We start from the raw sequence: 23,594 nt of genomic DNA, 5'->3' as shown, positions 1-23,594 counted from the left end.
GTGTTGGTAAATGTGTATGCCCCAAATTGGGATGACGCTGGTTTCATGAGGCGTATGTTGGGCCGCATTCCTGACCTGGAGGCGGGGGGGGCCTGATCATGGGGGGGACTTCAATACGGTGCTGGATCCCCCACTGGATCGTTCTAGTTCTAGGACAGGCAGGAGGCCGGCGGCGGCCAAGGTGTTGAGGGGGTTTATGGACCAGATGGGAGGGGTGGATCCCTGGAGGTTTGGGAGGCTGAGGGCTGGGGAGTACTCTTTTTTTTCTCCCACGTGCACAGGGTTTATTCCCGTATTGATTTTTTTGTCCTGAGTAGGGGGCTGGTCCCGAGGGTGGAGGATGCCGAATATTCGGCTATAGCAATTTCGGACCATGCTCCGCATTAGGTGGATCTGGAGATGGGGGAGGTGCGGGACCAGCGCCCGCTTTGGCGTCTGGACATGGGGTTGTTGGCTGACGAGGAGGTGTGCAGGAGGGTCCGGGGATGTATTGAGAGGTACCTCGAGGCCAATGATACTGGGGAGGTCCGGGCGGGGATGGTGTGGGAGGCTCTGAAGGCAGTGATTAGGGGGGAGCTGATCTCCATCCGAGCCCATAAGGAGAGGAGGGAGAGGGAGAGACTGGTGGGGGAGCTGCTGAGTGTAGATAGGAGGCATGCAGAGGCCCCGGAGGATGGATTGCTGGGGGAGCGGCGTAGCCTGCAGGCCAAGTTTGATTTATTGACCACCAGAAAGGCGGAGACACAGTGGAGGAAGGCGCAGGGAGCGGTCTATGAATATGGAGAGAAGGCGAGCAGGATGCTGGCGCATCAGCTTCACAAGCGGGACGCGCTAGGGAGATTGGTGGAGTGACGGATAGGGGTGGGAATGTGGTGCGGCAGAGGGCAGAGGTCAATGGGGTCTTTAGGGACTTCTACAGGGAACTGTACCGGTCGGAGCCGCTGGTGGGGTGGGGGGGGGGGGGGGGGGAGGAATGGAGTGCTTTTTGAACAGGCTGCGATTTCCAAGGGTGCAGGAGGAGCAGGTGGAGGGACTGGGGGCGCCGATCGAGTTGGAGGAGCTGGTTAGAGGGATTGGCCACATGCAGTCGGGGAAGGCGCCGGTACTGGATGGGTTCCTGGTTGAATTTTATAAAAAATACGCGGACCTGTTGGTTCGGACCTTTAACGAGGCATGGGAGGGGGGAGTTTTGCCCCCGACGATGTCACGGGCGCTGATTTCCCTGATCCTGAAGCGAGATAAGGACCCCTTGCAGTGTGGATCATATAGGCCAATTTCACTGCTGAATGTGGACGCCAAGTTGCTGGCGAAGATCTTGGCCACTAGAATAGAGGACTGTGTGCCGGGGGTGATACATGAAGATCAGACGGGTTTTGTGAAGGGGAGGCAGCTGAACACTAACGTGCGAAGGCTGCTAAATGTGATAATGATGCCGGCGGCAGAAGGAGAGGCGGAGATTGTGGTGGCATTGGGTGCGGAGAAGGCCTTTGATAGGGTTGAGTGGGGGTACTTGTGGGAGGTGTTAGAGAGGTTTGGGGAGGGGTTTATTAAATGGGTGAGGTTGCTGTACGAGGCCCCGATGGCGAGTGTAGCGACAAATGGGAGGAGGTCCGAGTACTTCAGGCTCTACCATGGGACGAGGCAGGGGTGCCCCCTGTCCCCCTTGCTTTTTGCGTTGGCAATTGAGCCCCTGGCCATGGGCTCAGGGAGTCGGGGGGGGGGTCTGGTGCAGGGTGGGGAGGAGCACCAAGTGTCGCTTTGTGCAGATGACTTGCTGCTGTATGTGGCAGACCCTGTGGAGGGAATGCCGGAGGTGATGGAGATTCTTGCTGAGTTTGGGAGTTTCTCGGGCTATAAGTTGAACCTGGGCAAGAGTGAGCTGTTTGTTGTACACCCGGGAGATCAGGAGGAGGGGATTGGTAGGCTCCCGCTAAAAAGGGCAGTGAGGAGTTTTGGGTACCTGGGGGTTCAGGTGGCTAGGAGTTGGGGGACTTTGCATAAGCTTAATTTTACTAGGTTGGTGGAGCAGATGGAGGAGGAGTTTAAAAGGTGGGACATGCTGCCGCTGTCGTTGGCGGGTAGAGTACAGTCCGTTAAAATGACGGTGCTCCCGAGGTTTTTGTTTTTGTTTCAGTGCCTCCCCATTTTCATTCCGAGGGCCTTTTTTAGGAGGGTGAATAGCAGCATCATGGGATTTGTATGGGCGCACGGGACTCTGAGAGTGAGGAGGGTCTTTTTGGAGCGGGGCAGGGATAGAGGGGGGCTGGCGCTGCCCAACCTCTCTAGGTACTATTGGGCGGCTAATGTCTCGATGGTTCGCAAGTGGGTAATGGATGGGGAGGGGGCAGCATGGAAACGGATGGAGATGGCGTCCTGTGGAGGCACGAGCCTGAAGGCACTGGTAACGGCGCCTTTGCCGCTCCCTCCAACGAGGTACACTACGAGCCCGGTGGTGGCGGCTACCCTCAAGATTTGGGGGCAGTGGAGGCGACACAGGGGGGAAGTGGGGGCTCGGTGGAGGCCCCGCTGCGGGGGAACCACCGGTTTGTCCCAGGGAACATTGATGCCGGGTTCCTGGGGTGGCACAGGGCGGGCATAAGGAAGTTGGGAGACCTGTTCATTGACGGGAGGTTTGCGAGCCTGGATGAGCTGGAGGAGAAGTTTGAGCTCCCCCTGGGGAATATGTTCAGGTACCTTCAGGTCAAGGCGTTTGCTAGGCGGCAGGTGGAGGGGTTCCCTTCGCTGCCCCCGCGGGGGGTAAAGAATAGGGTGCTTTCGGGGGTGTGGGTCAGGGATGGGAAGGTGTCTGACATCTACCAGGTGATGCAGGAGGTGGAGGAGGCGTCGGTAGAGGAGCTGAAGGCTAAGTGGGAATTGGAGCTGGGGGAGCAGATTGAGGAGGGGACATGGGCGGATGCCCTGGAGAGGGTGAACTCCTCCTCTTCATGTGCGAGGCTTAGCCTCATCCATTTCTGCACAGGGCTCATATGTCCGGGACGAGGATAAGCAGGTTTTTTGGGGGTGAGGACAGGTGCATTAGGTGTTCAGGGAGCCCAGCGAACCATGCCCATATGTTTTGGGCATGCCCGGCACTGGGGGAATTCTGGCAGGGGGTGGCGAGGACGGTGTCGTGGGTGGTAGGGTCCAGGGTCAAGCCAGGCTGGGGACTCCCGATATTTGGGGTTGGGGTGGAGCCGGGAGTGGAGGAGGTGAAAGAGGCCGGTGTTTTGGCCTTTGCGTCCCTAGTAGCCCGGCGGAGGATCTTGTTGCAATGGAAAGATGCGAGACCCCCAAGCGTGGAGACCTGGATCAATGACATGGCGGGATTCATTAAGCTGGAGAAGGTTAAATTCGCCCTGAGGGAGTCGGTACAAGGGTTCTTTAGGCGGTGGCAGCCTTTCTTTGACTTCTGGCTCAAAGATAGGGAACTAGGTCAGCAGCAGCAGCAACCCGGGGGGCGGGGGGGGGGTTTCAGGGGGGCATTTTTTATGTTAATTTAATTTATTGTTAATTTATTTTGTTGTTTATTGGGTTTGGGGGGGTGGGGTTGGGGTTCGTTATATGCGTTGTTATGGGTGCCGGGGGGTGTTTATTATTGTTATTATTATTATTGTTCCGTTGTTATACATTTTTCAAAAATCTCAATAACAATTATTTTTTAAAAAAAGGAATGGTGTAGGTGGGAGGGCTTCAGGTATTTAGATTATTGGAGCGCATTCTGGGGAAGGTGGGACCTGTACAAGCAGGACGGGTTGCATCTGAACCAGAGGGGCACCAATGTCCTGGGAGGGAGGTTTTCTAGTACTCTTCGGGAGGGCTTAAACTAATTTGGCAGGGGAATGGGACCCGGATTTATAGTCCAGCAACTAAGGTAGCCGATATTCGGGACGCCAAAGCGTGTAGTGACGCAGTGGGGATGGTAACACTGACAAAGGAGAGTACTTGCAGGTAAGGAGATGGGTTGAAGTGTGTATACTTCAACGCAAGAAGCATCAGGAATAAGGTGGGTGAACTTGAGGCATGAATCGGTACATGGGACTACGATGTGGTGGCCATCACGGAAACTTGGATAGAAGAGGGGCAGAAATGGTTGTCGGAGGTCCCTGGTTATAGATGTTTCAACAAGATTAGGGAGGATGGTAAAAGAGGTGTGGGGGGGGCGGGGGGGGCATTGTTAATTAGAGATAGTATAACAGCTGCAGAAAGGCAGTTCGAGGAATATCTGCCTACTGAGGTAGTATGGGTTGAAGTCAGAAATAGGTAAAGAGCAGTCACCTTGTTGGGAGTTTTCTATAGACAACCCAATAGCAGCAGAGATGTGGAGGAACAGATTGGGAAACAGATTTTGGAAAGGTGCAGAAGTCACAGGGTAGTAGTCATGGGTGACTTCAACTTCCCAAACATTAAGTGGAAACTCTTTAGATCAAATAGTTTGGATGGGGTGGTGTTTGTGCAGTGTGTTGCTCGTTTTGGGTGAGTGTGCTTAACACTCAATTTGGCTCTGTTTCGTTACTTAGCATTGGAGTCGTCAGGTATCGTTAAGATACCGCCACAAGTTTCAAGGTCAAGTTCAAAGCAATAAAACCATACACCAATTAGTAAGTTCAAACAAGACACGTTTATTATATTACAGTAATCTACTAATCATGCATATAAAACAATAAGACTAGGCTAATCCTACCACTAATCGGCCACATACTTATCTGGATAAGGGGACTGCTGGATCAGGGAACAACGGCTTCTAGCTTTGTCCTGGGTCCGCAGGCTTCCAGTAGTTATGGACTACAGTGGGTCAGGAGTGTCTACTCTCGTAGCGTGCGTTGTGACTTACTTGTTGGCGGCTGCTGTCCAGACCTCTCCTCCTCAAGGTTCTTCTGCTGCAACGGTGTTCTGCTGGGAGGGCTGGCTGGTCAAGGAGAGGTTGGCAGAGAGAGCGAGCTGGAGCCGGGGTCTCTGTCTTGTACTCCTCTCAGGGTCTTGCGTCCACCTGGGCGGACCCTCTATACTCTCGCAATCGATTGGGTCTCTTCCCAATCGATTGATTTGAATTCCCCAATAACGGGGCAGTATCTCGATCACTGGGGCGGTTCTTGGGACTTATTGTTTTGGGCTTCTTTGGCACCGAAAAGTCTGGCCTTCCATTGAATGTATCGATTAGTGTTAACTTGTTTCTATTGTGCCTGGGGATCGCCTGGTATCGCCTCATTAATATACTAACTGTTTCTTTTCATAGCGTTGTCTGGTTTCTGCAGCAGTCCAAATATACAAGTGCTCTGCAAGCTGCTTGCTTTTTATAACATGTCCATTTTCCCTGCATTCCTTGCAATCTTCCATTTTGTGTTTGGGCAGTGGTCACCCCAGGTGGCTACACTCCCTCCTTGTGATCCTCATGAGAAATCATGAAGGATCACCCAAGGTCGGTGTCTTTGGGTTCCCTGATCTCAGCGTGTCCCATGGCCTCTATACTTTCCTCAATTATGGCACAAAATTTTTTACCTAACAGTCTCTGGTCGGCGCTATGTCAAAGGGGACATACATTACTAGGGAACCTCTAACTATCCTTTGTAAACTACACTCCCTAACACATTTAAACATTCTAACTTCCTATCCATAACATTATCATTATATTCCATTTCTGACTCGGCAGTCGAGCTCAGAACATTACAAAACATCAGAAAAGGTCTTAATTTACAACATCAAATCACAGTGAAATCCTTTATTACACATCAAGGGGTTGGGGGGATTGGTGGAAGCCGAAAATAGGGGATTGCACTCTGTAAATGGTTGAGGCGCAAGAGCGGGGAGGCTCTCCTTCTCCATTGTCTTAACTGAAGTGTCTGCACTATGATGCAGAGAGCTGCTATCACCAAAAGTGATTCAATAACGTACGAAAGAGAGTATCAGTTCATAAATTTTGTGCACCAGGTCTGGTCATTGCTGTTCATTACTGGGCTTTGAGAAGTTGGTGTCTGGGAAACATTAACGGCGGGGGTCATAGGGGAAAAAGGGTTTGCGTCCCCATAGGGGAAAAAGGGTTTACATAAACAATAACTAAAAACATATAGGTCATCATCTCGGTCTTTCTTTTCTTCCTTCAGTTCTGTTGTATTGCTGATCTTGCTCTGATCCTTCCTTCAAACGTTCGAAAGCTATGGGATCAAGCATAGTATCTGTCAATAATTTGTTTAATACCTTTAATGTTAGTGTATCTGTCCTCTCATTCCAATTGTCCCTTAAATGAATGGCCAAGTCACACCCTATGACTCCCCTCATTTTTTTTTTCAAAAGCGAATTTAGGACCAGTCATACACCTAACAACTGTGCCACTGCGAGCCGTCTCGCAGGTTGTTTTTTTTTTTTATCGATTTACCATCCCAATGTTCCTGGATGTAAATAGCATAAGGAATGGCAGCTGAAGGGCTACCTCAAACAAAACAAATGAAACCAAACTTTAGAAATGAGAAATTTGAATGAGTTGCGTATGGGCCGCGACGGGCAAGATTTGAATGGGATCCCCGGGTAGGGCGTGCTGTGCTGTACCCGAGCTTAGTTGACCAGAGGGGAGGTCCTCAGACAGGGCGGGTCCTCAATGCTGTTTCTCCACTGTCTGAGCGACCTGGAACGAACGGGCATGAATGTATTCATTGTGAATTTGCAGCCTCTATTCCCAGAATAGAGGGGCCTCTTAAAAAAAGGGGGAGCCAACATGCTCCTAGTGGGGTGAAGGGTGAAGCCTTAAGTTGGGCTTCAGACATTGCAGCTGAGTCAAGTTCTCAGAGTTATCTGCGGACAAACTTAACGTGTATGTGAGGTGGTCACAAGCTTTTCAGCTGAAAACCGAGTGGCCAATCTCCAAATCAAACACTTAACATACAAACAAACATCATAACCAACATGCGTGCAGGTTCCATCAGAAAGGACACCGTTTATCTCTCAAGCGGTTCCTCTTTTTACATCATCTGGACACCTCAATTCTCTTCATTCTCTGCGAACAGGGTCGCAAAGGGGTTGCCATGTCGGGAGTCATCCTCTTCTCCCGGATCCCATACCCTTGTATGGATCAGGCATGCAATTTTAGCGTTGTGTGACCGGGGGTCACTCTTGTCATTCCGGACAAGTCTCCAAGAATTGTCCCTGTGCCAAATCGTGGGGTCTAAATTTGAATGAACGTTTTCGGGGTCATCATAGTTGGACGGTGAGTTTGGGTGTCGGTCTGGAGGTTTAATATAAGTGATCTCTAAATCACTGTAGTCGGGGTCGTAGTTGATGTGTGTGTGGTCTGTTGTATCAGGGCAGTAGAGAGGCGTGCTGTGGCTGTCGTCCAAGTCACAGTCGCTGTCTCTGCTGTGGCAGCTTGTGGCCGTTTTGGGGCGTGGTCTGAAGTCATTGGGCGGAGTCGAGGTCGAGTCCGATGAGGAACTGGTCTGTGAGGGGGAGGGTGGAAATGTGTCTCTTGTGGGCGGGGCATGATGTCCTGCTGCGTCTAGCAGGACATGGTGTGAGTGGTTTGACTGTTCCATAAGCCTTTAACTGGTTAATATGGAACCACGCAGTCCTCCCGTTTGGGTACTTGATCCTATATACTGACGGGTTGATTTTGTCCGAAATTGAGTACGGGCCGGAAAATTTTGTGGCCAAAAACGTGCTGGGGTTATACACAGATAACATCACCTGTTGCCCAACCTGAAATTCTGTGGTGTTGACATTTTTGTTGAAACAAGCCTTGCTCTGTTTCCGCCTTTTACCCAATTTTACTGCGGCTGCTAGCTGAGCCGACCTTACAGTCTCAACTAATTGTTTTACTGCTGTCTTGTGTGTGAGGGCCGTCACTTCTGGGCTGGTCATGTCGAGTCCTAAAAGGAATTCAGATCCTTTCATAGGGCATCCGGTCATGATTGTGTGTGGGGTGAAACCTGTTGATGCTGAAACAGTGTTTCGTTTAAACATAAGTGCGAATGGGAGCACTGAATCCCAAGTTAGAACATAGAACATTACAGCGCAGTACAGGCCCTTCGGCCCACGATGTTGCACCGTCCTGTGAAACCCTTCTAAAGTCCCTCTACACCATTCCCTTATCGTCCATATGCCTATCCAATGACCATTTGAATGCGTTTAGTGTTGGCGAGTCCAATTGGCGAGTCCAATTGAATTGTTCTCCTGTACCATTTTTCTAAGGGTCGATTTTAGAGTCCGATTCATGCGTTCCACTATTCCGCTTGACTGGGGGTGGTACGCAATGTGGAAATAATGCCGAATATGGTCAGGACGTTCTTCATGATCCGTCCTGTAAAATGAGATCCCTGATCTGATTCAATACTTCTGGGGAGTCCCCATCTAGTAAAAATGTGTTGGGTCAGGATCTTTGCGACTGTCTTTGCTGTGTTTGTACGAGATGGGAATGCCTCTACCCATTTCGTAAACGTGTCTACGACCACCAGAACATATTTATAGCCATTCCTGTAAGGGGGCAATGGACCTATAAAATCGATCTGGAGGTTAGTCCAGGGGCCATTAACGGGGCGAGTGTGGCTGAGTTGTGCCTTCTTTGAATACCTCTCCGGGTTATTTTGTGCACAAATCAAACAGTTCTCGATGTAGTGCGTTACATCGTCTCTTAAATTGGGCCACCAACAGAGTTGCCTAAGGTGGGCTGTGGTAGGGTCGATCCCTTGGTGTCCATGACCATCATGGAATAAGGCAATCATTTGATTCCTGTCCTTCTCAGGAACCACATACAACTTGCCTTTGATAATCACACCCTCATGTGTGGTCAAAGCGTGTTTGGATTTGTCGTACTGGGTCACAAAGTTTCCTTTTAAAATCTCCCGGAGATTTGCGTCCTGTTTCTGTGCCTGTACTAAATCTTCTATGTCTGTCTGTGAGACCTGAACTGAACTCACAGGGGCGCTAGCTGGTGCACTAGCTGGGGGTGTCCAAAAATGACCTTGCCAGGAACCTGCTTTAGCCAGTGCGTCGGCTTTCACATTTGCAGGGGGGGATGATCGATGGTGGCTTCTAACCTTAATAATGCCATACGTCCTATCCTTTGCCTTCTCTAGGATATGGCAGAGCAATGGGGCTGATGGAAGGGGCTTCCCGTCTGCGGAGACAAAACCTCTTGTCCTCCACACGGGTAGAAAATCTGTTAAACTGTTACAGACATACAAACTGTCCGAATATATGTCTGCTGGGCTGGGGAACAAATCTGGGTGGTCCACTATGTATGCAATGGCCGCGAGCTCTGCTGCCTGCGCGCCTAAGTGTCCGGGTAACTTTAATGATATCTCCTCTAGTGCACGTCCCTGCGCATCTTCTACATAAATACCGCATCCTGTAATGCTTTCGCCATCTAAAACAGTGGATGAACAGTCCACATATATCTTCAAGGGGGCACACATGTCTGTGTGCTGGGGGCGCTGGCTTGAATTCCCTATCTTCCTGGGAGCGTCTTAGCAATGAAGGGTCCTGTGTTGTGTAGGGGGGCTACTATTTTGCATTCATGGGGTTGTCCTGGATACTATAGGTTGTCCGCTAAAAATGTGTGTGTCTTGGTTCGTTTAACTGTTCTGTCCCGTCCTTGTAACAGAAGTGTCCATCTAGCTGCTCTTATCTGGCTCACTGAACCGTCCTTCAGTCGGCCGTCTAAAAGTAACTGTGTGGGGGTGTGTTCGGTCAAAATGGTGATGGGGTTGAGTCCGGTAATGTAAGAGAAGTATTGTACTGCCCAGAATACCGCAAGCAGGTGCCTTTCGCAGGCTGACAAACCTTGCTCCACGGGGTCTAACAGTCGTGAGGCATAAGACACTGGTCATAGCTGCTCGTGCCGTTCCTGAAAGAGCACGGCCGAGAGGGTCAGATCTGTGCTAGCTACCTCAATTGCATAGGGGGAGAGCGGGTCTGGAACTTGTAGTGCTGGTGCTGCACTAAGGGCTTTCTTTAACTCTTCCACAGCCTCTGTATGCTGCGGAAGCCATTCCCAAGGGGCTCCTTTCTTAAGGAGGTCTGATAGTGGGGCTGCCTTGGTCGCAAAACCATCGATATGGTTCCGGCAATACCTAACCAGTCCTAAAAATGACCGGAGGGCTGAAACATTTATGGGAAGGGGCAATTTGACGATCGAGTCAGTTCTTTTGAACACAATCTCGTGTTTGCCGTGATGACTGTACCCAAATACATCACTTGAATCTCCAATATTTGGGCCTTTCTGGGGTTAACCTTACATCCGATTGAGTTCAGAAGTTCCAGGAGTTCAGACAGAAGCGTGATGTGCTCTGCCTTGGTGTCTGTCTTCAGTAATAGGTCGTCCACATACTGTACCAGACATTCGGGTCGGGAAAATTTTGCTAGTCCATTTGCCAGCTGTCGGTGGAAAATGGAGGGGGAATTGTGGAATCCTTGTGGGAGGCATGTCCACGTGTACTGCTGTCCTTTGAATGTGAAGGCAAATTTGTACTGGCACGCCTTTGCCAATGGGATTGACCAAAAGCCGTTGCTAATGTCCAATACCGTGAAATATTTGTAGTGGAGTTCCTGTTTGAGCATGGTCTCGGGACTTGGTGCTACCGTGGGGGCTACTGCTGGGGTAACTTTGTTGAGTTCCCGATAATCAATGGTTAGACGCCATGATCTGTCTGGCTTCCTCACTGGCTAAATAGGGGCATTATTAGTCAAGGCTACTGTCCTAAGTACACCCTGCTCTAATAAGCTCTCTATAACCTTTCCAATTTCTCCCTCTGCTTCTATGGGAAATCTGTACTGTCTCCGTGGTCTCGGGTCAGGTCCTGTAGCTTGAACTTGTCCAGTCATTCTGCCGCAGTCGTGCCGGTGACTGGCAAATGCTGTCCTGTGTTTGTTCAATAGTGCCCTAACCTGTTTGTCCATTCTAAGCGTGGTTGGGTCAAAACAATAGTTGCCTACTGCGCTAATCCTGTTAGCGTACTGTCCTATTGTGAGCGTTGCGGGTGCTCTGTCAGATTTCACCATTCGCCAGACACACTGATTGACTGGGTCGAACGACAGGCTGTGGGCATTCATAAAGTCAATACCCAGCATGTATTCTGCTGTGGGGCAGCACGGTGGCCTAGTGGTTAGCACAACCGCCTCACGACGCTGAGGTCCCAGGTTCGATCCCGGCTCTGGGTCACTGTCCGTGTGGAGTTTGCATGTTCTCCCCGTGTCTGCGTGGGTTTCGCCCCCGCAACCCAAAAATGTGCAGAGTAGGTGGATTGGCCACGCTAAATTGCCCCTTAATTGGAAAAAATTATTGGCTAATCTAAATTTATAAAAAAAAAAAAAAAAAAAAAATGTATTCTGCTGTGCGGGGCAGATTAACTAACACAACGGGGTGTCTGGTGGAGATATTCCCTAGTTGGATGGATACAGGGGCTGTAATGTGTCCCTGCTGTGAGTGACCTGTAAATCCGCTGAGTGTAATTGTGGCTGTAGTGGGCCACATGTCTGCCTGTGGTGTAGTGGAGGAATTAATGGTCGTGCGGGACCCTCCTGTGTCCCAGAGTAATTCTATGGGCTTTCCCCAAATTTCGCCGTGACCACCGGTCTTCCGGATTGGTCCCAGAGGGTGTCACAGACCCAAGTGGGGGAGCCCGAACACTCTCAGTCCGTTCCGTCCACATTGGTCTGTCCTGACTGCGTCCCTGTACTATGGATAGGCTTCGCTTTGTTCCTGGTCAGAGTGCCTGTCTGCTGGCCTCTCGGAGATTTCTGCAGGCCGTTGCATTCCCTAGCAAAAGCCTAACTGTCCGCAGTTATAACATTCCTGTGATTTCTGTGGGGGGCTGTTCTTTCCCTCATTTACCCATGCAGGGTTTTGGTGTGCTCTCTCTGCCTGAATATCTGCTGCAGCCTGAGCTTCTTTACTGTTACCTTGCCATTGACAGATTGCTCCCAAGTGCGGGATAATCTTTTCAATACCCATTTTTCATTATGGGCCTCTTTTGAGGGGTCATAATTGCTGCAGACATTCTGTCCTGCATCTGTGGTGTGGGAGATGATGGTGCGGTTCCATTTAACCATATTATCTCGGGTTAAATGCGCACGGTCTAAATCACCAAAAACTGCAGTGAAGTGAATCCATAGCCTTCCTGCGACTGCTGTGGGATGCTCAGTTCTTTTCTGCCTACACTTATTTAGGCCTTCGACTGGGTCTCCTCTGTTGTACCCTATCGCGTCTGAAATAGCTGTTTGCATCTCTTCGAGGGTGCCTCCTCCAACGTTCTGTGGGTCGGGGAGGGCTGCTCCTACCGATGAGTCTAAACTTTATACTGTGAGCGTAACCTGCTCTTGCTCATCCAGGCCGTACATGGTCGCCTGCTGTTTCACTCGTGCGAAGAATTGGTGGGGGTCTGCAGTGGGGAGGAACGGGGCGATTTTCTCACACGCGTCCCTTAGTTGTGTCACGGTTAAGGGGGTGGTGTACGTGATCTCGGGTGCGCCTTCTGCGGTTGCTTTTCTTTGGGTGGTGACTGGGTTCATTGGTGCTATCTGATCTGTGGGGGGTTGGGGCGCTTTCCTTTTCTGCTGCGCTGCTGGCGCACATGTTCCCTGAACATAGCGCTGCGCTGTTTCTCTCAACTCCTGCCAATCTGGGGCATTTTCCTCTTCTAACTGTGTTCAAATGTCTCTTGGAAGCCATTCTGCACAGAAAGCAGAGATTGCAGCTGCGCAATCTGCTTCCTACATTTAGCGTGGTCTACTGTGCTTTGCCTTTGCTCAGTGGTGGCAGCATGGAGTGCCCTTAAAGCTGCCTTTAGGTCGCTACACTGCTTCTTCAGTGTCTCTATCTGCTTTTCTGACTTCTCTTATCAAGACTGCACGCTGCACATCTTGATAGGCTTTTTCATATTAAACTTGAGAGCTGCTCAGATAGGCTAGACAAGACTGATGTGCCCTCTTGGCATCATCCACCTCTCTATACTTATCTACCAGTCGTTGCCTTAAACCTAGATTCTCCTTTTCGATGTCCCTGACATCCACTTTGCTCATTCTGCTCTTCTCCTCTAACTCTGCTCGGAGCGTCCTGACGACCTCCTCTGTGCCTCGCAATTGTGCTAAGCAGGACACAATTGCCATCGGCTTACGTGCTTTACCTATATTTTTCTTGTGAATTTCACGCAGGTTCTCCCACCAAGTATGTCCTATACTCCCGGGACCTGTCTCCTCATTCACACAAAACTCACTCCAAAGGGGCCATCCTTTTCCTTTGAGGTACTTCCTGAGTTCCAGCTCCCACACGGGATACTGACCTACTCTGCTGCTGTTGGTCGCTGCGACCACGAACTGCTCTGGGTTCAAGAAGCGTTCCATTGCCTGCATGGCCATTTCTTTTTCTCCTATGCTCTCTTAAATTTGGAACGAGGGATAATAAGGCAATGCTTATAAAATACGGGTACGGCTTTCGCTATGTTCCGAATTATAAAACTCCTGACAGTTTATCGCAACAAAAATCTCTCGGTTTTACCTTACAACCCTGTTAGCTATGCATGCAAAAAACACACTTCCGAATTATGATTATTGGTTTGAACTACTTTAACACTTGTGGTTTTTCCTTTTTCCAATTGGATTTCAGATTCAAATTTCTGGGTTCTGTCGGAGTGGGGGGGCCACATCTAATCGAGTCCCGTCGGATGTCGCCACTAAATGTTGCTCGTTCTGGGTGAGTGTGCTTAACACTCAATTTGGCTCTGTTTCGTTACTTAGCTTTGGAGTCGCCAGGTATCGTTAAGATACCGCCACAAGTTTCAAGGTCAAGTTCAAAGCAATAAAACCATACACCAATTAGTAAGTTCAAACAAGACACGTTTATTATATTACAGTAATCTACTAATCATGCATATAAAACAATAAGACTAGGCTAATCCTACCACTAATAGGCCACATACTTATCTGGATAAGGGGACTGCCGGATCAGGGAACAACGGCTTCTAGCTTTGTCCTGGGTCCGCAGGCTTCCAGTAGTTATGGACTACAGTGGGTCAGGAGTGTCTACTCTCGTAGCGTGCGTTGTGACTTACTTGTTGGCGGCTGCTGTCCAGACCTCTCCTCCTCAAGGTTCTTCTGCTGCAACGGTGTTCTGCTGGGAGGGCTGGCTGGTCAAGGAGAGGTTGGCAGAGAGAGCAAGCTGGGGCCGGGGTCTCTGTCTTGTACTCCTCTCAGGGTCTTGCGTCCACCTGGGCGGACCCTCTATACTCTCGCAATCGATTGGGTCTCTTCCCAATCGATTGATTTGAATTCCCCAATAACGGGGCAGTATCTCGATCACTGGGGCGGTTCTTGGGACATATTGTTTTGGGCTTCTTTGGCACCGAAAAGTCTGGCCTTCCAATGAATGTATCGATTAGTGTTAACTTGTTTCTATTGTGCCTGGGGATCGCCTGGTATCGCCTCATTAATATGCTAACTGTTTCTTTTCATAGCATTGTCTGGTTTCAGTAACAGCCAAAACTGCTTTCTGCAGCAGTCCAAATATACAAGCGCTCTGCAAGCTGCTTGCTATTTACATGTCCATTTTCCCTGCATTCCTTGCAATCTTCCATTTTGTGTTTGGGCAGTGGTCACCCCAGGTGGCTACAAGTGTGTCCAGGAAGCTTTTCTAACACAGTACGTAGATTGTCTGACCAGAGGGGAGGTCATGTTGGATTTGGTACTTGGTAATGAACCAGGGCAAGTGAAAGATGTGTTAGTGGGGCAGCATTTTGGAGGTAGTGACCACAATTCTGGGACTTTCACTTTAGTAATGGAGAGGGATAGGTGCGTGCAACAGGGCAAGGTTTACAATTGGGGGGAAGGGTAAATACAATACATGGTTGACAAGAGAGGTTGAATGTCTCGTTAAGAGGTAGAAGGAGACTTATGTAAGGCTGAGGAAACAAGGTTCAGACAGGGCACTGGAGGGATACAAGATAGCCAGGAGGTAACTGAAGAAAGGGATTAGGAGAGCTAAGAGAGGGCATGAAAAGTCTTTGGCGGGTAGGATCAAGGAAAACTCCAAGGCTTTTTACAATATGTGAGAAATATGAGAATGACTAGAGCAAGGGTAGGTCTGATCAAGGACAGTAGCGGGAGATTGTGTATTGAGTCTGAAGAGATAGGAGAGGTCTTGAACGAGTACTTTTCTTCAGTATTTACAAACAAGAGGGGCCATATTGTTGGAGAGGACAGTGTGAAACAGACTGGTAAGCTCGAGGAGATACTTGTTAGGAAGGAAGATGTGTTGGGCGTTTTGAAAAACTTGAGGATAGACATGTCCCCCGGGCCTAACGGGATATATCCAAGGAAATAAGGGAGAGTATCAAATTGAAGGAAAAATCATATAAAGTGGCAGATTGCTGGGAGATTAGAGGACTGGGAAATCTTTAGGGGGCAACAGAAAGCTACTAAAAAAGCCATAAAGAAGAGTAAGATAGAGTATGAGAGTAAACTTGCTCAGAATATAAAAACAGACAGTAAAAGTTTTTACAAATATATAAGACAAAAAAGAGTGGCTAAGGTAAATATTGGTCCTTTAGAGGATGAGAAGGGAGTTTTAATAATGGGAAATGAGGAAATGGCTGAGGAACTGAACAGGTTTTTTGGGTCGGTCTTCACAGTGGAAGACACAAATAACATGCCAGCGACTGATAGAAATGAGGCTATGACAGGTGAGGACCTTGAGAGGATTGTTATCACTAAGGAGGGAGTGATGGGCAAGCTAATGGGGCTAAAGGTAGACAAGTCTCCTGGCCCTGATGGAATGCATCCCAGAGTGCTAAAAGAGATGGCTAAGGAAATTGCAGATGCACTAGTGATAATTTACCGAAATTCACTAGACTCTGGGGTGGTCCCGGTGGATTGGAAATTAGCAAACGTGACGCCACTGTTTAAAAAAGGAGGTAGGCAGAAAGCAGGAAATTATAGGCCAGTGAGCTTAACTTCGGTAGTAGGGAAGATGCTGGAATCTATCATCAAGGAAGAAATTGCGAGGCATCTGGATAGAAATTGTCCCATTGGGCAGACGCAGCATGGGTTCGTAAAGGGCAGGTCATGCCTAACTAATTTAGTGGAATTTTTTGAGGACATTACCAGTGCAGTAGATAACGGGGAGCCAATGGATGTGGTATATCTGGATTTCCAGAAAGCCTTTGACAAGGTGCCACACAAAAGGTTGCTGCATATGATAAAGATGCATGGCATTAAGGGTAAAGTAGTAGCATGGATAGAGGATTGGTTAATTAATAGAAAGCAAAGAGTGGGGATTAATGGGTGTTTCTCTGGTTGGCAATCAGTAGCTAGTGGTGTCCCTCAGGGATCCGTGTTGGGCCCACAATTGTTCACAATTTACATAGATGATTTGGAGTTGGGGACCAAGGGCAATGTGTCCAAGTTTGCAGATGACACTAAGATGAGTGGTAAAGCGAAAAGTGCAGAGGATACTGGAAGTCTGCAGAGGGATTTGGATAGGTTAAGTGAATGGGCTAGGGTCTGGCAGATGGAATACAATGTTGACAAATGTGAGGTTATCCATTTTGGTAGGAATAACAGCAAACGGGATTATTATTTAAACGATAAAATATTAAAGCATGCCGCTGTTCAGAGAGACTTGGGTGTGCTAGTGCATGAGTCACAGAAGGTTGGTTTACAAGTGCAACAGGTGATTAAGAAGGCAAATGGAATTTTGTCCTTCATTGCTAGAGGGATGGAGTTTAAGACTAGGGAGGTTATGCTGCAATTGTATAAGGTGTTAGTGCGGCCACACCTGGAGTATTGTGTTCAGTTTGGTCTCCTTACTTGAGAAAGGACGTACTGGCGCTGGAGGGTGTGCAGAGGAGATTCACTAGGTTAATCCCAGAGCTGAAGGGGTTGGATTATGAGGAGAGGTTGAGTAGACTGGGACTGTACTCGTTGGAATTTAGAAGGATGAGGGGGGATCTTATAGAAACATTTAAAATTATGAAGGGAATAGATAGGGATAGATGCGGGCAGGTTGTTTTCCACTGGCGGGTGACAGCAGAACTAGGGGACATAGCCTCAAAATAAGGGGAAGTAGATTTAGGACTGAGTTTAGGAGGAACTTCTTCACCCAAAGGGTTGTGAATCTATGGAATTCCTTGCCCAGTGAAGCAGTTGAGGCTCCTTCATTACATGTTTTTAAGGTAAAGATAGATAGTTTTTTGAAGAATAAAGGGATTAAGGGTTATGGTGTTCGGGCCGGAAAGTGGAGCTGAGTCCACAAAAGATCAGCCATGATCTAATTGAATGGCGGAGCAGGCTCGAGGGGCCAGATGGCCTACTCCTGCTCCTAGTTCTTATGTTCTTATTCTATGGGAAGCAAGAGTTGAAATTGCACATCCGTTGGCAATGATCTTTTCGTCCTCACTGTCAACAGGGGTAATACCAGGGGATTGGAGAATGGGGAATGTCGTGCCCCTGTTCAAAAAAGGAATAGGGATAACCTTGGGAATTACAGGCCAGTTAGTCTTATTTCGGTGGTAGGTAAAGTAATGGAAAGGGTAGTGAGGGATAGGATTTCTGAGCATCTGGAAAGACACTGCTTGATTAAGGATAGTCAGCACGGATTTGTGAGGGGTAGGTCTTGCCTTACAAGTCTTATTGAATTCTTTGAGGAGGTGACCAAGCACGTGGATGCAATGTTTCTGCATTGATTTTAAACTGAAATCTGCTTAGTTCATCAACAAAATTGCATCGAAAAAAGACTGTAGTGTGCTATGGGTAAGGGGAGAGCAACAATCTAAGCCATGTTTGATAATCTCTACCGCCTCTTGGTCAGCGACAAGATCATTAGCATTCAGCCAAACTCCTCCTTTGGCTGAGTTAAAGGTGCAGGATAATTTACAATGAAAGTGAAGTAGATTAACTACATTGTTTTTAGAAGTGTAATCATTTTCTATTCTCACTGGAGCTTATCTTCTAAGAGACCCACCTCTTGCTCCCTCGATGCCCTTATTAATCTGTAATTGCTTCATTACCCTTTCTGGCCATCATGCTGGCTAATATTGTTTCTGGCTCTGTTTTGCTTAGGTACTCTCACTATTCCTTTCAAAGTCATTTTTTGAAGACGATACACACTTGACCCACCTGTTCCCTTGGACTGCTATCCCATCTTTATCTGAGAACCCATCTTTAATTGCCCTTTCCCCTCTAAGGTCTTTGCCCACTTTACAATCATTGTGTTCTGTGACTCTCTTCAATTCCTTTTTTGGAATCCGTCAGTTTGGCCTTTGCCCTCCTCGCTGCACCAAGACTGCCTGGCCATTCTCTGTGATTATAATGCATGACCTCCTGTATTTGCTGACATAACTTTTGCAGTATTTTATATAGTCAACCACTCTGTGCACTGAGACTTACTTTCTCCAACATCCTCCTTTTCAAAAAAAAATTTTTATTCTCCTTTTTTCACATTTTCTCCCAAATTTACACCCACCAACAATAACCAATAAGCAGTAACAAATATAATGTCAATCCCCATATCAACAACACAATCCCATCCTCCCACCAACCCCCAAACAACTGCCTGCATGTTAACATAAACAAATAACAAAAAGGAATCCGGAATCACCCATAGTCATCATTAACACATACAGCCCATGTGCACCACTTTAGAGATTACCCTAAAAACCTCCTTCCAGTAATCCTCCAGCTTTGGACAGGGCCAAAACATATCTCACACATCATCTACCCCCTCAAAGAGCAGGCTTATCCTCGCCCTTGTGAGGTGTGCTCTATATACCACCTTCAGCTGTATCAGCCCAGACCTTGCGCATGAGGTGGAGCATCTCACACCAGAACCCCTCCTCCCTACCCTCTCCCAAATCTTTCCTGCAAACCTACCCAAAGAAATAAATCTTTTAGTGTCTTAATCCCCTTCTCCCATTTCCGAAAATTTCCATCACACCTCCCTGGCTCAAATCTGTGGTTCCCCGAATCGACATTAGCCTTGATGCTGCCCCCAACCCGAAGTGAAGCTATTATTACCGGACTCCCCGGGGCCTTCGGGAGCGGTGCTGTTGCTGGCGCCTTCAATCCTGACCCCCGAGACAAAATTTCCCCCATTCTGACCCAATGGGAATCAAACCCTCTGACCCAGCTCCGCACCTTCTCCACATTCGCCGCCCAGTAATAATACATAAGGTTCGGAAGACCCAAACCCCCTGCCTGCCTTCCCCTTTGTAGCAGCCAACATCCTCCTTGAGGACATTCCATCTTTCACCCTGGAAAAACTGAATTTTCCAAACTGTATCTGTCCTGCTTGTTCATTCTCACTGACCCATATTGGCTCTGCAATAAAAATAAAAAATGCTGGAAATACTTGGGCAAGCAGAAAATGTAGAAAGAGAAAAATGTTAACATTTCAGGTGTTAACATTTCAGGTCTGTGACTTTTCATGGGTGATGGAGATTATGATGATGGGTCATTGACCTGAAATGTTGGGTGTAATTTTGCTGTGGCATTGGGGGTGTCACCTGCTGACTGAACTGCTTGTGAGAGACCCTTGCCGCCTCTTTTTGGAAAGACCGGCACCACAAGCCAAACGGGTAGTGCTGAGGCCAGTGATGGACCTTGCCCTGGAATCAAGATTTTGGGGGCAGAAGCCTTGCCTACCGAGAGTTGTTGGCCAGTTGGAGGATGGCAGCTCTTGTGCTCTGCAGCACCATTAGGAAGGCTATGGCTTATGCTGGTGAGGCAGGCACCGGAGTTGTAGGATCCTCGAGCAACCCAGGCCACCAGTTGCTCCAATGTGCAGTCCAAGGATCAGGCACTGAGTGCCTTTGATCGTTGAGGAAACTCTCTCCCTCCCTCCACTGAGGACCACATGATTTTTAGCTGCCACGCATGCTCCATAGCAATGGGCCTGTTGGCCACTGAGTTGAAAAATGAAATGAAAATCGCTTATTGTCACAAGTAGGCTTCAAATTAAGTTACTGTGAAAAACCCCTTGTCGCCACATTCCGGCGCCTGTTCGGGGAGGTTGGTACAGGATAAATACCAGCGGTAGCAGGATAAGACCCATAAGTGAGCCACTTAATTGGTCACCTAACTAAGTGGGCAGCAGGGCGGGAAGGTGACAGGATTCTGATATGCCAGATCCTGATATGCAATGCAACAATTTTGCCTAAGTAAATGCCTTTCCCACCTCCAAATTCACCACTGGCAAGAGCAGAAGATTTTGTCCATTAACTCTTTCTCCCCACCGATGCTGCCAGGCCTGTTGAGTATTTCCAGCATTTTGTTGTTTTTATTTCACATTTCCAGCATTGTGGTATGTTGCTTTTGTTCAAGTATTTTCCTATTAAGAATAATAATAAAACATACAAGTCACCATGGCGTGGATTGTGCTTGTGTGGTCCTGATGACTGGTTCAGCAGAGGGAACTCGACCCTCAGCTATGAAATGGTGCATGACCAGGGCAACATAGACAAACTGTTGACAACTGTTCTAAAATTACGTACAGTGAGTTGATAATCACAGGATATAATCCTGGCTTTATTTAATCGAAAATGAAATCTTAATCTTGTTGCAATGTTTCTGAAAGTGAAGTAAGAATGTTATTTGAAAATTACTTTTTAAAGATTTCATACTTATCTTTCAATTTAGAGTTGGGTTGAAAACTCAACCTGAATCGAAGTGCCCAGAACTACTTGCAAATTACTGTGACATGTTGCTAAGAAAAACACCACTTAGTAAGAAACTTACTTCGGAAGAAATTGAAGCAAAGCTAAAAGAAGTGGTATGTATATTTCTGATGCACTATAGGATTGAACCTCAATCTAGTGGTCCAAATTTGTTCTCTGCACCCCTGCTCCCCCCAAACAATTGGTCTGAAAACAGCAAATCATCAGAATCAGGGTGACAATTTAAATCCTGCTTTTAGTATGAGCCATTTAGATCCAATTTTAAGAGTGTAATTGTCCTATATTCCACAGCAAAACAAAGTGAACTGCTAAAATGGTTGGTTTTTTCAAGCTAATTCTTTTGTTTTAAAAGAATAACCAATTCTTTCTTTCCAATTAAGGAACAATTTAAGGTGGCCAATTCACCTAACCACATCTTTGGGTTGTGGGGGTGAGACCCATGCAGACACGGGGAGAATGTGCAAACTCCACACAGACAGTGACCCGGGGCCAGGATCAAACCCAAGTCCTTGGCACTGTGAGGCAGCAGTGCTAGCCACTGTGCAACCATGCCACCCCATTTCATGCTCCAATTCTTTGAAGATATTGCTGAGCGTCAAAATATATTTTGGCGGGGTTTGGAGAATTTAATAGTTTCCCAATAGACATTGGTTATATTCTTGATTTTTATGAACAAAAACAATCTAGACCGGAATTCTCCAGCCATTGGAATTCCTTTTTCCTGCCTGAGGCACACCACCGCCTGCGGTTTTCCCAGCGCCGTGGGGTGGCTGCAATGGGAAATCCCATTGACAAGCAGTGGGAATAGAGAATCCCGCCGCCAGTGAACGGTGCACCGGCGAGAAACATACTGCTGGGCGACTGAAGAATCCAGCCACTAATCTGAATTTTAATCTAGAATTGCAAGGAATGTCCTTGTATTAAATCTTGATTTTTCAGATAGAATGTCAAAATGCTTTGTTCTTTTTGAAGGAAGTCATTTGGCCCATCAAGTTTGCTCCGACCTTCTAATAGAGCACCCTACCTAGGCCCACCCCCCACAACCCTAAAACCTCAGCTAACCTTTGGACACTATCGCTGGGCTAAATTCCTGGCACTCTCCCCCTAACAACACTTTGTGTGCATCTGCACCTTGGGGACTGCAGTGGTTCAAGGTGGCAGCTCGTCATCACCTTCTCAAGGGCGACTAGGGATGGGCAATAAATGTTGACCTAGCCAGCAAATTCCACGTCCCATGAATGAATAAAAATAATTTGGCTTTTAATAAAGATTTTCATTTGGCTTTTAATAAAGATATTATATCTGTTTAAAATTCCTATTTAAATCAAAGTGAAAACAAGTGAAACAGGAAAAACTTCTGTTTTGTTAGCTATTTAATGCAATCTTGTACATACCAGTGTGAGTCTGAGTTCATGGCCCTGTGGATCCATGTTGTTGGAAGCAAGCATGTTGTTGGCCCAGTTAGAGTAACTCTAATCATAGTTGTGCAGCATAGAATGAGGCCATTCTGCCTTGGCCAGCTCTTTGAATGAGCTATCCTGTTAGTCCCGCTCCCTGCACTTTTCACCAAAAAATGTTTTCCCCTTACAAGTATTGATCCAGTGTGCATTAGATGTTTTGATTTATGTTTAAATGGAATGTGATTTCATGGGGACATGCAAGTCTGTATCTGCACAATTCTTTAAATTTTAGAGGAAACCAGTTTGCAACTATTTATGGTTACAACAGTTTTTCCAGCTGTGGAGTTTTGTTCATTTAGAGGATGTGGGTGTTTGCTGGCATGGCCAACATTTATCGCCTGTCCCTAATTGCCCTTGAGAAAATGGGAGTGAGCCGCCACCACCTTGAACCGCTGCAGTCTGTGTGGTATAGGTACACCCACAGTGCTGTTAGGAAGGAAATGCACTGTTGATGAATTGAAAATAAATACATGAAGTAAGTGTTTGGGAATTATTTCAGCATTCTGTTGTTTTGCTTCAGCATCCTGTTGTTTTACAGTAACAAATTAACAATATTGATTACTTTACATATGATTTCCTCTGACATATTCATTAGTTATTTTTCCACTGAGATACCCAAGTATATTTGTAAACTATGTTTAGGCACAGATGGTTTCTTCAACATTAGTCTTGAATAAGTTTACTTTTAATACTATCGGCAGGAGTGGAATTCTCTGGTCCCCCAAACTTAGATTTGGTTCCCGCTCTGCTCTATGATCAGGAGCAAGGTTCAAGTCATTGTATTTCTATGTAGGAGAAGGAAAAACTGACCGGGAAAGAAGCAGTAGTCTTCAAAAATGTTTGAAATCTCATGCATTATTTTTAACAGCTACTTGTCCTGAAGTATGTGCAAAACAAAGATGTCTTTATGCGGTATCATAAAGCTCATCTGACGAGGCGTTTAATCCTGGACATATCGGCCGACAGCGAGATTGAAGAAAATATGGTGGAATGGCTTCGAGTAAGTAAATGTTAAAATATATTTTCTAATCCTTTCTCTTCCCTCTAATGCAAAAGATTTTTTTATTCATTCATGGGACGTGGAATTTGCTGGCTAGGTCGACATTTATTGCCCATCCCTAATCGCCCTTGAGAAGGTGATGATGAGCTGCCGCCTTGAACCACTGCAGTCCCCAAGGTGCAGATGCACACAAAGTGTTGTTAGGGGAGAGTGCCAGGATTTTAGCCCAGCGATAGTGTCCAAAGGTTAGCTGAGGTTTTAGGGTTGTGGGGGGTGGGCCTAGGTAGGGTGCTCTATTAGAAGGTTGGAGCAAACTTGATGGGCCAAATGACCTCCTTCTGCACTGTAGGATTTCTATGATAGTGAAGGAATGGTGATTTTTTTCCAAGTCAGAATGATGAGTGGCTTGGAGGGAATTCTCCAGGTGGCTGTGTTCCTAGGTATCTTGCTGCCCTTGTCCTTCTGGAAGATCGTTATCATGGGTTTGGA

The 23,594-nt window shown here is 47.4% G+C and overlaps 1 protein-coding gene across 8 annotated transcripts in view; it reads left to right on the top strand.

Annotated features, from left to right (window-relative positions):
• The window catches only part of LOC119977856 (cullin-5), a 121,916-nt gene that overhangs the window by 64,359 nt on the left and 33,963 nt on the right, over positions 1–23,594 (top strand). For 6 of the 8 annotated variants that reach the window (XM_038819108.1, XM_038819109.1, XM_038819114.1 and 3 more), the window contains 3 exons: positions 13,586–13,672; positions 20,608–20,740; positions 22,974–23,105. In XM_038819108.1, the coding sequence (XP_038675036.1) occupies positions 13,586–13,672; positions 20,608–20,740; positions 22,974–23,105 (352 nt within the window). The remainder of the gene's footprint in view (positions 1–13,585; positions 13,673–20,607; positions 20,741–22,973; positions 23,106–23,594) is intronic. The other 2 variants (XM_038819112.1, XM_038819113.1) reach the window with 1 other exon arrangement.

Source organism: Scyliorhinus canicula, chromosome 14 (assembly GCF_902713615.1).
Source record: "Scyliorhinus canicula chromosome 14, sScyCan1.1, whole genome shotgun sequence".
Taxonomy (NCBI): domain Eukaryota; kingdom Metazoa; phylum Chordata; class Chondrichthyes; order Carcharhiniformes; family Scyliorhinidae; genus Scyliorhinus; species Scyliorhinus canicula.
The sequence above is the reverse complement of the archived record's forward strand: the minus strand, read 5'-3'. Positions and strand labels throughout refer to the sequence as shown.